General features: G+C 46.8%; 1 protein-coding gene across 5 annotated transcripts in view; it reads right to left on the bottom strand.

Moving 5' to 3' along the window:
• Positions 1-17,850, bottom strand: part of MCC (MCC regulator of WNT signaling pathway) — a 408,333-nt gene that overhangs the window by 58,142 nt on the left and 332,341 nt on the right. For all 5 annotated transcript variants that reach the window (XM_032844747.1, XM_032844771.1, XM_032844753.1 and 2 more), the window contains 2 exons: positions 11,044-11,207; positions 8,843-9,049 (listed from right to left, as the gene is read on the bottom strand). In XM_032844747.1, coding sequence (XP_032700638.1) covers positions 8,843-9,049; positions 11,044-11,207 — 371 coding nt within the window. The remainder of the gene's footprint in view (positions 1-8,842; positions 9,050-11,043; positions 11,208-17,850) is intronic.

Here is a 17,850-nt window from a genome sequence, read left to right as displayed (position 1 = left end):
CACTTCCATCTCCCAGGACAGCTGTAGGGACGCAGACAAGACGACTGCGGTACTGATGAAGTCCTCTGTGAATGTGGTTCACGGATGGGTGACACGCAGGAATGAAAGGCGGCCCGGGAGTCCTGGGCAGGATTAGAAACACGGTCACCAGCTGGAGGGGTCTGCTCACCTTATGATGTGCAGCCGTGTTCGTGGGGGGTTAGGGGGCCTGTAATTTCAAGCTCTTATGGTGTAGTTCATAAGTTCGCTGTGTGTTTCGGCCCTGCAGAGGGGCAGAACCAGCAGGCCATAAAAGCGCTCCTCGACGGGGTCTGGGTGTTGGGCCCTTCTGCTTCTCAGAGAGCAGCCTCCTCCAAGTCCAGATTTTGCTAAGAACGGCTCTCTTCCTCAAGATTTTATCTCATTTTATTTTTGTTGTCGCTGTTGATATTAAGTCATTTTTCCTTTTTTAAAATTGTTTTTTATTACGTTGATTTTATAAGACTTTTTCTTGGAACCCTCAGACAAATGAGGAATCAGAATTTATTTACAGAAAGGATACATTTGTTCCTATGAATCTCATTTTTACATTATATTTCAAGAAAAGTTGTATTTTCATTGGTCAGGGCAATTTTGTGCAGGCTGAAACAGAAGAGGAAGGGGAGACCACAGAACAGAAGAAGGGAAACAAACCCAAAAGCATTTCCATTTTCTGAAGATGTGCTAGGTGCATTGTTTTCTCTTTTGTTCTACAGACCACTGAAGAATCTGGATCGGATCATCAAAATGGCCGCAACAGGGAAAAGGTCAGTTTTGGCTGCCTTCCTCATTTCTTACCAGCTTTTCAACAAAGGGACTCAACTACTTTCTTGAGAGCCAGAAGTCTGCCTTTGAGCAGCCTGACCTGGGATTTCAGAGCAGGGTTTGGAGAAGAGAGGCCAGGGATGGAGAAGCAAACACCGGTGCCCTCAGCAGAGTATGTTACCTCACAGTTTCCATGACACAAATGTGCAGGACTCCCTTTTAGAGTCCCTGGAATGGTTTCCAAAGAGGACATGAAAAGAATCATAGTTCTGTGGGATCTCTGCCTCGGATCCCACACTTTACCCCTCCTCAGACCACAGAGAGGAAGGGGATAGGTTTTACCAGTGACGCTCTGTTGGGCTCAAATCAAGAGAAATACACATACAGGTGACTTACCCTCTAGGAAACAAACTCCTTTTGCCTTCACTTAGTGTTGTCTTACCATGCTAAGCAAGACTGGCCTGTAGAAGCCCAAGGAATCTGGTGCCCATCTTACCGTAACAGAGGATGGTTTACTAACTTCGAGCCTGTGTGAAGGCAGGTGACAGAATGAGAAGAAGAGGGAAGAGGACCAAGGAAAAGCATCTGGACAGCAGGACAATGAAATTGCATCCCATAATAAGGCTACCAGGGCCCAGTTTTGGCACCAGCGTGGACTAGGACCAGATTGTATCAGACTTCTGTGGGTCTCTGTTTTCTCATCTTTAAGAAGGGTTTAATACTAGCAGCGGTCTTCTACAATTCTGGAACACAGGAAATGAGACGTGTCTACATCCTTGCTTGTCACAAGCAATCGCTCAAAGTACGTTCAGCGTTTGAATTTAGGCTTTAAGTCCTGCTTTGCCGTCAGAGGATCTGTTTTTAGTCTGAGAGGGGTAATGTTTACTCTGAAAATGTTCAGAGAATTTAATACTATCAATATGAACAGGTTTTTAAAAATAAGCTATCAGGATTGCATTGAGGGGAGGAAAAAAAGAGAAAAGACCACAGTGGTAATAAATGGCACCTTGAAAAACTCTTTTCCTGTCCCAGATGCGCATGGGGAGTTAGGCACCATGCCAGCCAATGCCTCCTTGCCTCTGGGGGCCCCTGGGTGCCCATGTTCTGCTGTGATTGTCCTAGGACAATCACATCCTTCTCTGCCCTCCTTCCTCTAGCTCCTGTGACCCCCAGGAGTGGACAGAGCAGAGCAGGCTCTTTACAGCAAGTGGCTCCTGCCCAGACACAGGGTTCATCCCCACCACACTGTGGCCCAGGAAGAGAAGACCAGCTGCGAGGAGAAGGTGCCAGAAAAATTGAGGTCCTCTCTTTGATTCGCCCTGCAGGAGCAGAGGTGAAGACGCCTGGAGAGGCTCTTGGCCCACATCCAGTGGGTGACTGAGGGATACCCCGTTCCCTTTCCTGTCCCCAAGCACGTGCCAGGATCAAGAGGAGCAGAAGCGTGCCAGGGTCCTGCGCCCCATCCCTTGATTCGGTGGCTCATGGAAGGGCCTGGGCACATATCCTCCAAAAGAGTTTCCAATGATTCCGACACGCGCGCAGAGAGCCACCGCCAGATGGAGGGGCAGACAGCCCATTTCTCTGGCACCCTGATTCACATCCAAGTCTATCTGGCGACACGCTCAAAGCAAACAAACCAGCTGAGTTAGGAACATTTTCTGCTCCGCAAATATCCACGTGCTCCTTCACGTTCCTCAGTCCCTCTGTGGCTACGGGGAGCATCTGTCCAGTTCTGGCCAACCGACGGTGAGTGGGGTGGGTCCCTTCAAGGGACGTTTCAGATGATGGGTGAAATCAGCCTGCCCTGCCGAGGGACTACACGGAGCAGAGCTCTGTGCTGTTCTGTGTGCTCGTATCCCCACATCTGTGCGGGACATGCCATGTAAGCGAGAAATGAGCTCTTCCAGTGTGCCATGCCATTGGAATGAAGGGAGCTCATTTGTAATGGCTGTATAGCCTATCCTCATCCTGGCTAACGAATCAGCCACACCAAAGAAGAGTCACCTGAGACCCCCAAAATAGCAGCTGGGAGGAGAGCCCTGGAGCCAGACCCCACTCCTCTCAGCTCCCTCCTTCATGGCCAGATTAGGGCTGGGAGTGTTAAAACAAGTGGTCTTTCTCGCTTTCTTTCCCTCTTTCCAAACTGTTTACGAATGTAAGATGAGCTAATACAAGCCATGTCTTTTTCTTATAAAGAAATGCCTAAGAATAAATGGAACAAATAAGATATGCACCAAATTCCATCAAGGACAAAGGAGAAGACAGTGTATGACTACAGCAAGTTGTTAAAGCTGGGAGGTGCGGATCACTGACCATAATCCACTTTTTGTTTAATTTGAAAATTAAGGAAAAGTATAAAGAAGAAACACATGCCTAACATTTCATTTCCTGGATTTAGCCTCTGTTAATATTTTGGTATATTAGCTGTCCTTCTATGTCTATGTACATATTTCTACCTATTAAAAGTTATACAAAAAGAACACATTCATTTAAAAAATAAAATCAGGGTCGCCCGGGTGGCTCTGTCAGGTAAGCTCCTGCCTTCAGCTCAGGTAAGGATCCCACAGTCCTGGGATTGAGCCTCATGTTGAGTTCTCTGCTCAGTGGGGAGTCTGCTTCTCCCTCTCCTTCTCCCTCTGTGCGCGCACTCTCTCTCTCAAATAAATAAATAAAATCTTAAAAAAGTAAAATAAAATCAGAACACTGTGGAAAATTCTGAGTAGCCTTTGACTGACACTCCCAGGTACTTGCTTTCCCTCCTCACCATAACTATTTTGAGATTTTTTTACATTGTTCTGGTCTATTTTAAATACATGCACACATAGCCAATGTAAATTTATACACATACAAATTCATAGTAAATATAAAGTACCATTTTGCAGCCCTGCATTTTCCATATCCAAACACTGTGGTCAAGAAAAGCATCATGGAGGGGGAGGCAGAACTTTCCGGAAAGAGCTCGGATGGGACTCAAAGCCAAGAAGGCAAATCGGAGATGAATCTTTATTTAACCTACATAAGGTCACAACAATTTCACTTCCAGAAATATCTCCACTGTTACCGATTTTCAGTTAAAAATATCAAAGAGATACTGACTTAGCATACGACAGGAGACAGTTCAGACCAAGTAAGTGGCTGCTTCAGAGACAGACCGTGCTCGGGACACGTCAGTGTGACAGCAGAAATCTCATTTCCTGGTAGAGGTGGGCAGCCTACTAGCAAATAGATATTATAAATGAATGAATGAGTAGAAAAAACTACAGAGTAAAACACACAGTCAATTTATAAGGTGATTACTCTTTCTAAGAGGCCCCTTGGCTTAATTTGGATTCTTCTTTCCAGCTTCTTTAAACATGACCACTGATGGGATGAGCGCCCTTGGAGATAACAGCAGGGGAATATGAATGCTGAAAGTGGAATTGGCGTGTGGAACCAGTTCTGTATTTAGAAACTGGCACCAATGGGATTTAGAACTAATGGCTCCAGGGGAGGGTCTTGAGGTCAGAGAAGAGGATGCTCTGTAAATGGCCCTGGTTGGTGAGTTCATGGGACACACGCTTGACCTGTGTGTCGCATACCTCACTGAGCAGCACAGCCCTGGGCTGTCCCATTCTCCTGGATCTCTAGGAGAAGGATGGGGCAGACACCACGCAGCCCCAGCCCACTTGTCAGGAGCACAAACCTGAAAGCAGCCTACCCGATCTCGGCCTCATCTCCCTGAAGCAGAAGGGGCTGGCAACCTAGTTCAGCCGCATGGCCAATAGGTCAATCAATCATGCCCACATTGTGAAACCCCAATAAAAACTCTGGATACTGAAGTTTGGGTGAACTTCCCTGGTTGGCAATACTCTTGTGTTGCCTGAAGAGGAGGTAACACCATCCAGGGTTCTACCTGGAGAAGACAACAGGAATGTCTGCATTTGGACCCCTTCCAGATCTGTGCCTCCTTCTTTTGGCTGCTTCTGATTTTTTGTTATAATAAAACTATAACCTTAAATTTAAAAAAAAAAAAAAAGCGGCCCAAAGGAATATATGACAGGATTGTTACTTTGAAACGCTTCAGTGTTAATGGTCCTCAGAGAGTACAATGTGTGAAGGAAATTTCTCTCTTTTTACCTCCTCCTTTCCCAGCTTCCCCTTTCTTCCTTCCTAAAGGTGACATTACCAGGGATTTGGGGCTACCTCCTATTTAGTAAGATGGGGTTAAGATAGAGGAAATGGGCGCTGTATCATTCTAGAAATTTACTTGTCCTTTTTCCTGGCCAAGGAGCCACATTAAAAAATCTGGAGCTGAGTTCTCATTTATATTTTAAAAGATTTTAGCTGAACTGGGGGATTCCATTTGTATTACATGGGTCCTACAAACACAGAACACTGAAATCCCTTCATAAAAGTAACACCACAGTTAGGTTTGGAAAAGACCGACTTATCACTAGTGGAAATACTGCCCCCTTCCCCTGCCCCAGACAAGTCAGTTAACTAACACTAAGGGTTTTTATTAAGACATGTGGAGGGAAGGCAGAAGAAGTGGAGAGGGAAAAATTTGAGATTAGAGTGACTTTTATTTAGTTCAAGACAGTGTGTCTTCTAGTCTCTTGAACTGACTGTGGTGATGGCCAGAGACTCAAAGCGGAAGTCAGATCCCAAGGACGAAGGAAGCTCAGGAGAAGCTGAAGAAACTCATTTCCGGATACGCTGAAAATACCTAGGTGGGATGTGTACACAGAACAAACTCCCACCGTCACCCCAGGCCATGAATTTGCAGAACACTCTGAAGAATTTGTACAAAATCTCAGAAGGAACTTGTATGGCCTAATTTTGATTCAAGTCTATGATTCAATGGGTTACAGAACCATGAGCTTGTGGTCACAGATTTACCAAAAACTTCACCAGACTATGCTTTACCCAACTACCTGAGGAAAGCACTGATCATTTTTGCTACTTGGCGGTCGACCTAAACTACTAGGTAAGAGATGAAAACAGGGTAAAGAAGCTGGACCTACTATCCAGTGTCCCTCCTGTGGACTGCCCAGGCATCCTCTGTGCTCTACCCTCCCTACAGCACTGGAACAACCTGTTGACCTGCCTGTCTCCCCAACATTCTTCTGGCCAAGGACTGTGTCCTGCTTATCACTGCAACCTCTCGACCCAGCACAGAGGAGATGGCCAATTATATTCGTGAAATGAATCAATGAATGAAGAGCCGAGTGCTTCCTTTCTAAGGTAATTAATTCTACCTTGCCTAAATTAAGCCCACTTCTTTAAGTGTGAGGAAATGAGTGGCTATATTACCGAGCATGCAGAAATAAATGATCATCTCATTTAATAACGAGCTGGGGCCAATAATAAAAATTGTCTGCCTGTTGCTCCTTAGTTACTGCTCTGCCAAGTAGCCCAATCTGTTAACTGACATTAAAGATCTAATTTAATTAAATCTTGAGCAAGGCTTAGAAAACCTACTGAGAGCACTTTGTTTAATTACAGGCAAGGGGGGCAAGCACCAATCCTATTGATCTGGTCAGTTCAAATTCTATACAGTGAATGTGGGTAATGAAAAAAAAAAGTGGCCCTAGTTGCTTTTCAGGCAACTCTGATGAACTGTGAATTCAGACCTGCTCTAAAACCAGCAAGGGCCATCAAGCCATGTATCATGTGGTGTCACAGAGATGGAAATGAAACCGTACCTCAGTCATTCCAAAGTGTGACACATGATGAAGAACAGAAGAAAATGAACAAGAGACAGATTCCTCCTCAGGGAAATGAAATATACTGGGTGGTGGTGGGTGGAAGGGATCCAACACTGAAAGTCTAGTAAGCTGGCATTCAGAGGCAGCTAGCCAATTCCATGAGACCCACAACTAGTTCTGAAATACAGAAAAATGAGCCATGGGTAGGTGTCCACATTCCTGAGGACATTTCCAGTTGAGGAAGAGACGCAAGTTCTTCAACATTTTATGATGTGGATGTAATGGAAATCCAGATTATCTCAAACCATATTAACTACAAAACTTAAAAAAGGTAGTAAGTGTGATCAGAATAAAGGTTGTCTAAGTGCTTTAGGAGCGTTAACTGATTTTCCTGCCTTCAATAACATTCTTATTCCCCCTTCATGGCAGAGTCAACTGAGGCACAGAGAGGTTAGTAACTTGCTCAAGGCTCACAGTGACCTGGCAGGTCAAGCTGTGATCCCAGGTACATCGTAACAGTACCACCACCTTGTGCTGTTCTTAACGCTGACCTCCAGAGTTGGAGAACATTCTTGGACAGAAGGGAGACTGGCTTTTCATCCTTTGCTTGTCCCCATGCAGAGCTGTCTTCTACATTAGTAACTCAAGTTGAGAGGAGGACATTTATTCTAAACCACAATGTGCAATTACGCCTAAGACCAGCATTTCCTTCACGAAATGTGCACCATCAGAATGTGCACACTAATAGCAAGCACGCCAAATTAGGGCATTAGTCATAACAATCAGGGAGTGTAACCCAGGAAATTCCAGGCGGTGTGGGCCTCAGCCCTAAGTACATTTCATCAGCTTGCCTAGATAAAGTCTTTGCTGACTAGGAGGATTTACACCTGCTGATGCAAGGCTGGAGAAAGGCATTCCGTACAGCTGGGGGCTGAAAACCAGGTTAGGCACGTGAGTTCAGACAAAATCATGCTTTGATAGGAGAGGTGCGAATGCTGGCCTTTTAACTATGACATTAGCCACAAATGAGGATAAGAGTTGGTAATGTTCAAAAATGGTCATTTCTTCCATATTCATGCATAATGGCGACCAAGAAACTTGTGTGTGCATTTAGACTGGCGTACAGAGGCTGACCTTATGGTCTTTAAAAGTAAGGGAGCGGGGTGCCTGGGTGGCTCAGTGAGTTAAAGCCTCTGCCTTCGGCTCAGGTCATGATCTCAGCATTGTGGGATTGAGCCCTGCATTGGGCTCCCTGCTCAGCAGACAGCCTGCCTCCCCCACCCTCTCTGCCTGCCTCTCTGCCTACTTGTGATCTCTGTCAAATAAATAAATAAAATCTTAAAAAAAAGAAAAAGAAAAAAAAGTAAGGGAGCAAGAGTGATGGTGAAGGATGAGGGGTCTACTAGATGTCCTTTCCCCTCTAAGCTGGCTTTATCTGTGTGCAGTATGGCCAGTCAGAACAACTGGAAAGCAAGCTGCTAAAATCGCCAAGACTGAGAAAGAGTAAAGCCAGTCTAGTCATTCAAAGTGAAGTTCAGAGGGTATGTTTCTGACTGAAGAACTCATTGCTCTACTCCAGACTAATCACAGAATCAAATTCACAGAGAAACAAAGAGGTACTTGTGGGTTCCCGAGAAAAACAAAAAAACAACAAAAAAACCTCCGTCTTTAGAAAACAGAGGGCTCTAACAACTCTCTCAAACATGACTCCACTGAAATATCAGCTCCTCTTGCAATGGGTGTATGTCCTAGGCAAGTTGCTCTGGAAGCGGCTGCAGGCCACAGAACCATTTGGTACGTTGGGGAGATTGCCAGGAACGACACACGCGTACATACGTATACACACACACACGCATATGTGTCCGTAACCTTCCTACATGCCCCAGAGGAGAGGACATTTCACGTTAGACTCACTACAGGTGAGAGCAGGTACTACAAATTTCGAGAAAACTTTATAGGAGGAACTGCAAAGGGGAAAATTCTATATATTTCTGTGAATTATAAAATATTATTGGTCTATCTTAAAAGAAGTACACTGTAATTGAGCTTGGGGAACACATGCATATCCTGGAGAATGGTGTGAGACTCACTGCACTGACAGAATTTTACCATCCACTTAGACTTGTGATTCCAGACAAGAGTGTTTTTTTTTGTTTTTGTTTTTGTTTTTTTTAAATCTTACCTGCACATCTCAGCGCTTTCAAACTACTCCCCTCTGGAGAATGACTTCCTGATTAGAAAGGGCAGGAGATTCCCAAGACTGTGAATGCCACAAAATTCTTGGGGTTGCCCTTGGCTCTATATGCTTGTTTGTCTCCCAGCCCCCAAGCCCCAGGGGGAAGGCCTGGCCATGTTGGACTTGGCGCGCTCACCCGCCTTCGGAGCCGGTCCCGCTCCTCCCGGATGGCGTTCATGGCGGCCTTGGTCCTGTTCAGCTCCTCCTCTTTGCTGCACAGCATGGCGGTCAGGCTCTCATTCTCCTCCCTCAGCCCGGCCAGCTCCTTCTCCCAACGAGACCGCTCTTCAGCCAGGTTGGGATACAGGTCCCGGCCAAGTACCCCTTCAATCTCCTCGACTGTCTGGAAAACACAAAGACAAGTCCGGTGGGTTCTCTGGGACAAAGGAGAGGATAAGAAAATAGGCAGGACAGGGAGCAAGTGTCAACAGAGGAGTGGCTTCTATGGTCCTTTCACTGCTAATGGTAGCCATGACTACCCCCAAACCACCCTCTCCCCGTTTTCAGAGAAGGCTCTGTCACTCGCCTGGGTCACAGTCTGTGTCTCCTAACAGTCCCCAGAATCCGAACAACACAGTCCCTATATGGTATGTTTGTCTATCTGTGGATCTAACGGCCACGTCCACACAAATGCTTGAGTCCTCCGTCCATGTTCTGGAGTTGGTAAACACATAGAAGCAGACAGAAAGCTCGTTAGTGGGCTTCACAGTGCAAGTGTGAAGTTGCAAACAGCATACAAAAACTAGCTTGAGGTTTCCCAAATTATAGGTCTCCCGTGTTGCAACTCCGAGATGGCAGAAGTCACATCACCATTTCCAGCTTTCGGTGTCATATCAGAATTCAGAGGGTGTGAATGAGGTTCAGTCCCAAGATGTAAAAGACAAAAATAAACCTCAGTGACACAGAAAAGACGAAGCTCATTGTGGATGCTTCTAAGACAGCAGGGATTTCATTAATTAATAAGACAGCTATGAGCTAAAAAGAATAGACTCTTAATAGTACTTGGAGAGATTTTTACAAATTCATGTAAAATGTAGTATTAATGGAGAAGAGACAAGCATAAAATTAGGGGGAAAAAAGGAAGAAGTAATTCTGCTTGGTTTCAGAAACTATTCGTTCTCATCCGCTGCCCTTCGGCATAGAAGGCATAAGCCAAGTGATATGGAAAAAAGAGGGAGGAGTACCATGCAGGGCAGCAGGCAGATGTGAGGAGATGTGAGGAGAAACAGGTGGTCTTAAAAACGTAAAAATGTGAGGGGATTACACCGTTGGATGCCCGAGTTGGTTCCACGATGAAGATGTTAGCCAAGTCTTGCCTCCACTTTCCACATGTGGGGTTTCATCCTTCCCCTCAGATCTGAAGCTCTTCTCAGCCCTGCTCCAGGGCCACTCCATCCCTTGCTGGCTGGCAGAAACCCTTGACCTCCTCCTGCTGAGGGAGGCTGAGGCCAGGACTCAATGCTGAGTCCTCAGTGCTGAGACCAGGACTAATACCCAAGGTGACATTACAATCAAATACAGGGCCTGGGGGACTCCAACAAAAGAAATGCCCGAGGTTGCCTCTCCAAACCACATCAACTATATATTTATAATTGAGATGAATAAGATGGAAAACCAGCCTGTTCTAAATATGAATCATGGTTTACCAGGATTCCTATGGATAGAAACTTGGGCCTAGTGTCGAAGGGTTTTTCAATTAACGTGTCACATTTTTCTTTTATGTAGGCGCCTCCCAGATTTTTCAGTCTGAACTGCCATGCCTAGTTGCTAAGCTGTGGTGAAGTCATATAAGGATACCAGAGGCCCAGTATCAATAGGCCTTCGCATTCCCATTGCTCATGAGGAGCCTGGGCAGACGCAGCCCATTCCTCTCTCGTGCTCCTGAGGCACCAAGATGGATGGCTGTGGAAGGGTGGCTGAGGCCTCGTCCAGCGTGCTCAGGATAGATGACTCACTCAGGCCCTGAACTCCCTTCCCCATTATTGGCACCATGAATCGGTAACTTCTGAATATACTAGAGGCCTCAGAGCTCAAATGAAACTTCCGAGTTAATCCTACAACTTGCGAGTGCTGCGCTAAAATGATACGGTTCAATCTAGGAGTCTAAGATTTTTAACAAAATCGTCATTTTTGCTAAAAAGCCAGAGAGTGATCTTGACGCCCAACAAAAATCTACAGGGCTCCTACCTCTCCCTGGTGGTCCTAGTATAGTATGGTTTTCTTAGAAACACTCATTCCTAACAGGTATTGAACAAAACCACACTTCAAAAGAAGGAGATCTGACCCGTTTCCCTCGTAGGCTCTCACAGAGCCAGCCAGGAGGCAGGGGGCGTATACCTTGATGGCCAAGTCACAGTGCTCACTGGCCGTGGTGAGCTGCTCGATGTGCCTGTCCACCTCGGCCACGGAGAGGCTGCAGCTGCTCTTCTTCCTGCAGCAGACGACATTCTCCAACCCCGTCAGCACCCTCTGCAGCTCGGAGTTCAGGTCACTGCAATTATCTGGGAGTGAAGGTGGACACGGTGAGGTCAGCAAGCAGCCGGGCAATGAACGCGCTCCGTTTCACCGTGAGGAACCCAGTCAGGTAAAATGGGGTAGCAATGGAGCTTGATGTTCTAGACTGTAATGCGATGAGGCCTCATGTCACAGGCTACTGGCTCCACCTCTGAGGTTCAGAGCCAAGGTAAAGCCTTTAGTAAGGAGTTTCAGACCACGGTCATTTTCCAGCCAGCCATGTTACACTAAATGTTCTGGTCTTTCACTGGAAGGGAGCTCTGTCTCAAGTTCTTTGGTAAGAACAAGGAAGGGTCTCACAAGAGGCTGCTGGGACTTCAGAAGCCTTCTGGTCAACCTTCCTCCCTAGCCATTCAGACAAGTATGACTCCAGAAAGAGTTTCAGCAAAGATCTCAGAACTTTACTCAACAAAACAAAAAGGCCCAGAGTAAGAAGAGACACTAAGCATTCAAAATGAATGAATGAATGAATGAATGAATGAATGAATAAATAAATAAATAACTGTAAGAGACAGTCCTTGCCTTCAGTGAGAATCTAATCAGGACTTTTTCCTGATATGACCAAGCAATGTACTCTACCATTGCAATTTAAACCACTTTTTCCTCAGGGCAAAAGCAAACTCTTGTATTTAAGTTCATACTGTTCTCCTTGTGAAGGTCTTATAAGTCATTCTAATGACATGATTCTGAATTTAAAATCTGGGTTACTTTTTTTTTTTTTTTTTAAAGAGAGAGAGAGAGAACAGTGTGGGTACGGGGGGACGGGGGAGAGAGAGAATCCTAAGCAGGCTCCATGACTCGGGGCTTGATCTCACATCCCTGAGATCATGACCTGAGCCGAAATTAAGAGTTGGATGCTTAACTAACTGAGCCACCCAGGTGAAAGCTCTTGGTTACTTTTAATTTCTGGACATCTAGGGCCTGGTCTGGGAAGAAAAATTAATTATAATCTTAGTATGAGCTACAAATATTTTAGAAGATAATTCTGCTGGGGGAAAAAAATCCCCTTAAAGTCAAACACAAGTAACTTTCTATTTTGGGTTATAGAAAGACAGGTGTTAAACAGCCTCTCCAAGTGCATTCCTCCCCTACACCCAGTGTGATTCCTACGTGAAAGAAGCTCAACGTCTTCCAGTTCTCATCTTCACTCCTCCTCCCTTCTCATCCTAGCTTCCGTGCACTAAAACAGTCCATTGTTTTTGGTGCTTACCGTTGGAAGACACCAAGAAACTCAGTACTATAGTAACGGTACATGAGAATCTTTTGGTCAACCTTATTTGACTGCCTGGATCTCTAAGCTACCTGAATCTAAAGAGAGGACTTTCCTCTGAGGCTTTCAGAGCAACCAATGGACCCAATATTCCGATTCCTTTTCACACCTGTTCCTTCCCATCTCTGTGAATGGCACCACCATCCGCTCAGTTACTCAGGTTACCTGTCAGGCAAGCTTCATCTCTTTTTGTCTCACATCCTAAACCCAATACACCTTGAGAGCGCCACCTCCAAAACTTATCCCCAAAGGGACCTCTTCTTACCATCTCCACCAATAGCGCCACAGTTCAAGCTACCATCACTTCTTTGCTAAACCACCCAAACAACCACCAACCTCCACTCCCCACACTGCAGTCAAAGTGAACCTCTCAAGGACATAAGTCCAATGTTACTCCCCTAGCCCAAGCCACCTAATGGCTTCCCACTGTCATGCAGCTCAAGTCCAAACTCCTCACCAGAGTCTGTAAGACTCTGCATGATCAAGACTGATGAGGTTTTCAATCCAGGTTGCACCGTGGAATTTTCTGCAGAGCTTTTATAAATTACCCATGTCCGGGCCCCACCCCAGACCAATTAAATCATAGTCTCTGGTGGGTGGGGCTTGACACTGGGGAAATTTTTAAAGACCTTCAGATCACTCTCACATGCAGCCAGGGTGAGAACCACAGATCCTGACCTTGACTCATCTGCCTGCCTCCCCCTCACTCGCTCTGCTCTGTTCACACTCCTGCCCTTCTCTCCATCCCTGGAGCATGTCAATCCCCTGCCTGCTTCAGGGCCTCCTTCACCTTTGCTGTTTCCTCTGCCAAGACTGATTTCCACCCAAGTCTCTGCTTACTCAGCTCTCAGTCAGATGGGACCTCCTCACTACGCTCTTCCCTACGGAAGGAATGGTTCTGCCCTTCTCCCTGCTCAGTCCCTACTCCATTATCCTATCTTCTTTGTGACAGTTACCACTATCTGATCTGACTTATGTGTTATCTCTTCTCCACGGAAATGTGCGCTCCGTGAAGAAACTCTGATCTTCCTCACCACTGTATCTCCACCACAGAAGAGTGTAGGCAATCAAGAACTATTTTCAAGTGAGCAAATATGATCCTCACATCAGGTATTTAAGAGACAGACTGGAAACCCAGACTGTCAGCAGCAGCAGGTTTTACATCAACCTTATGCTTTCTGTCCTCGTCAGAGACCATGCTCTGAGTTGCTAACCACTGGGGGACAGTCCTCACTGCAGAAGGCCCTCTGGAGAAGGGGTACAGGTGCCCACCATCATCTCAAGGTAAGCAGGTCCAGCATGTGTGCCACTGGAACTCTCTCTGGTCTTGGATTTGATGATTAATTCTAAGTAATAGTTACTTATACACTCCTGATTTATTTGCATTATTAAGTGCTTCTGAGCAGGATGAGGAAGAAAGATGGCTCTATTCAGCCGTTCCATCTGGAGTTCCCTAGCACCGCTCCACCTGCTACAGCGATCACACCAGACATGTCTGCTCCGGGCCCTTCTGGCAGGACCTGAGAGGTGGAAGCAGGCTGCATGCCAATGATGTTGGGCTCTCGGGAACAGGAGGAAGGTGTACCAATCTGGCCAGTACTTCTTTCTCATTGCTTAACCAGACAGTTGCTGAGTCCTGGCCTCAGGCTAGCAGCAGGGTACAAAAATAAGTAAGAGACTCTCCTCAACCCTGAGAGGCCCACAGATGGAAATGCCACAGTCTCTTCTCTCAGCTGTTCACTAGCCTCCTGGGGAAAGGGACCACAGAGAATCTAGTGCTGGTTCACGATGGGGAATCGGGAGATGAGGAGGGTGTGTAAATTAACATCCAGGTTGAAAAGAGCTGAGCGTCTTCCCTTTGAACCAAAGAGGGCCACTGGTGCTTTCTGTGGTCTTAGGAAGCCAAAATTCCAAGGCACAAGCTGGATGATGAACTCCACACACTCCCGCCTGTTATCCACCGAGTTCTGCCCTGTGGTTTGACACAAGTCCCACTAGTGATTGGGTGATGTGTGGCTGTCTTTCTGTCATTCTTCAGTTTAGGAGGACAAGGTGGCTAGGCTGGCAGGAGCTGCTATCCTGGGTCCCCCGAGTGCCTCCCCCTGGCACCAATCACTCACCACCGTTTGCCCCGAGCATCAGTGCTGCTCCACGCAGGGTGGAATTCGCTTTCAGAGTCTGTGGCAAGTTCCTCTAGATATCGAGTCAGAATAAATTCTCAATCCCTCCTCCCGACCTACAATGCTCTGCCTGGTCTGGCCTCTGCTACAGACGAGCACGTCAACACCACAGGCTGAGGCAAGTGGGAGTCTCTACAAGAAAGATTAAGGGACCTCTTGTTAAACCAAGGGACCAGAGGAGCAGGATAAACGGAGACAGGGACCAGGTATTCCAGACTGTGCACAAGGTGCCTCATTTAAAAATCAAAGCCACAATGAGATACTACCTCACACCCATTAGGACGGCTACTGTTTATAACAACAATAGCAACACAAAATAAGGTGTTGGTAAGGATAGATAGAGAAGGGGCGCCTGGGTGGCTCAGTGGGTTAAAGCCTCTGCCTTCTGCTCGGGTCATGATCCCAGGGTCCTGGGATCGAGCCCTGCATCGGGCTCTCTGCTCAGCGGGGAGCCTGCTTCCCCCTCTCTCTGCCTGCCTCTCTGCCTACTTGTGAACTCCGTCTGTCAAATAAATAAATAAAATCTTAAAAACAAAAAAAGGATATAGAGAGAAAATGAGCGTCCTTGTGCCCTATTGGTGGGAATATAAAATGGTGCAATTGCTGTGAAAAACTCTATGGCCGTTTCTCAAAAGTTAAAAATAGAACTATCCTATCCTCCAGCAATCCCATTTCTCAATCCAATTTCAAAAGAGTTGGAAGTGGGGCTCAAATAGATACTTGCACACCCATGTTCACAGCAACCTTACACACAATAGTCAAAGGCCGAAGCAGCCAGAATATCCACTGGCCAACAAACGAACGGAAAAACAGAATGTGGCACAGAAACACAAGGGAAGGCTGCCCAGCCTTCGAGAGGAAGGAAATGTGGACCCACGCTACAACATGGATGAACCCTGAGGACATTATACCAGAAATAAGCCAGTTCCAAAAGGACAGATGTTACACGACTCCCTTGAAATGATGAGGGGGCTAGAGCAGAGCTTCCTGGGGGCTGAGGGAACAGGGCAACTGCTTACAGACACACGGTTTCTGTTTCGGAGGAGGAGAGAGTCCTGGAAATGGATGGTGGTGAGGGTCGCACAGCTCTGAGTGCACTCACTGCCACCGAACCCCACACTTGCTGTGAGGGGGACGCGCAGGCTGACCTGCTGGAAGCACCTCAGGCCATGCGGTGCCTTGTTTATTCCAGAAAGGTGAAGGCTTGGCCCCAAGTGCCGACGACCAAGAGGAGGCCCTTCATATAGGGTACACATGCTTTTAACAGAGGTTATTTTTATCTTTCCAAAGAAGAATTTGAAGTAGGCTGTAGCAAACACCCGCACATAAGGGGGAAACAGAGTGACCAGATGCAGGGAAAGGCCAAGGATGCCAGCGGAGGCTCACACAGCTGCTGGGGCTGACTCTTCCACTTAGCCCTGAGCTTCCTGGCAGCCAGAGCGAAAATGAAACCTCTCCTGTCAGAGAGGAGGAAGCATGCCGGTTTCCCAAGACAGACAGTGGCTGTTCAGCGACAGATGCTGAAAGAACTGAGGTATTTGGGACTTCATATATGGTGTAAAGCAATGTGGTTACCAAGCTCCTCAGATCCAGTTTCAAAGAGAGGCAGATTTCATATGGCTTCTTCTTAGGCTAATCTTTAATTAAAATTAAGCAGTGGTCGGGGTGCCTGGGTGGCTCAGTGGGTTAAGCCTCTGCCTTTGGCTCCAGTCATGATCCCAGGGTCCTGGGATCGAGCCCCGCATCGGGCTCTCTGCTTAGCAGGGAGCCTGCTTCCCTCTCTCTCTCTGCCTGCCTCTCTGCCTACTTATGATCTCTTCCCCTCTCTGTCAAATAAATAAATAAATAAAATCTCTTAAAAAAAAAATTAAGCAGTGGGCCATGAAAGTACAAGGTGAAGGGATTTCTGGGAAGAGTAAGTTCACATAGTCTCAAAACTGTGCCTTCCAGTGGTTTAAGTTGCCGTAAAGATGAGACAGAGGACACAGATGAATAAATGGAATGAGCACCTCCCGTTGACCAGAGGAGGCTGCCCAGGCACCTGCAGCCCAGGAGGATGTGTGTTGTTTGGATGGCAGACATGGAAGTCTGGCACGGCCTTTTTTTTTTTTTTTTTTTGAAGCAGTTTTGAATTAATCGTTGGCATTTGGAAGTCATTAGAATTTATGGCTCTTCTTGTCGAGTCAGGTCTGGCAATACCGGGCCTGGCTCCTCACACGACCATCTGTGAAGCGGCCGGCAGCTGGCCCCTTGGGACCTGGATGGCTGTGGCGCCCCTCCACTTCCCTCACCACTGCTCGCTGCCCCCGTCCATCGGCCACCCTGCCTCAGCTCTCAGTTCGGAGCATAACTTCTCCCAGAGAGAAGCTGAAGACATGACAGCTTGGGTTAATTGTTCTGGCAGACCCCAGAGGCTTAAGTTTTCATGTTGCTGTTTGAGGGAAGAGCCCAGTACTAGGGGAACCCGGAAAAAGGGTCAGAGGGCATTCATGGCTATGAAAATCAAGCCTAACCAGTGTTCTTGCTTTGTTCAACACATTCACTAGAGATTTCTTCTCTCTCCCTCAGGATCAACTCAGCCTACCCGAGCTCCACTCAAGAAACTATGTCACAGTTGGTTCATTTGGAATTAGGTGTCAGAGGCTGCCTGTTCTTTGTTTTTTTGAACCCCCTGTAAAAACCCAAAACCCAATAAAACATTAGACACTAGAAACACTCCCCTGGTTTACCTGATTCTGAGCTATGTACCTGTACCAGAATGGACCTACTCCTATAATTGACATATCAACCCTACCAAGCCCGGCCCTGGGGACAAATGACTGTTTATTAGTTCTTGTGTTCCCAGATGCTTACAACAGTGGGCATGGGATCGTGCTCAGTAAAGACTACCTGAGTTGAACATGTAAAAGAAAGGAAAGACTTTCTGTACATCAACATTTATAAGGAGCTGGTTTTTGTTAGTCTGCTCACTGCTAAAGAATCATCAAATCCAAGACCTGTCTTGGGGCAGACCTCGGCTTGTTCAGAAGGCAGAAAGCTTTCTGTTGGGTGGGTCCCCGAAGGGGATATGTCCACTCAAGCTGGAGCTGCCAGGCACAGTGAACCTGAGCCGGTCTGAGAAACAGAAGCAGTGGTAGGCTTGCTGTGCACATAGTCCAAAGGCCTTCCCGGTGTGGTGCA

This window comes from Lontra canadensis, unplaced genomic scaffold (genome assembly GCF_010015895.1).
Source record: "Lontra canadensis isolate GAN:19392208 unplaced genomic scaffold, GSC_riverotter_1.0 scaffold4, whole genome shotgun sequence".
Lineage (NCBI taxonomy): Eukaryota > Metazoa > Chordata > Mammalia > Carnivora > Mustelidae > Lontra > Lontra canadensis.
Note: the sequence above shows the minus strand (reverse complement) of the source record. Positions and strands in the feature narration are given on the sequence as shown.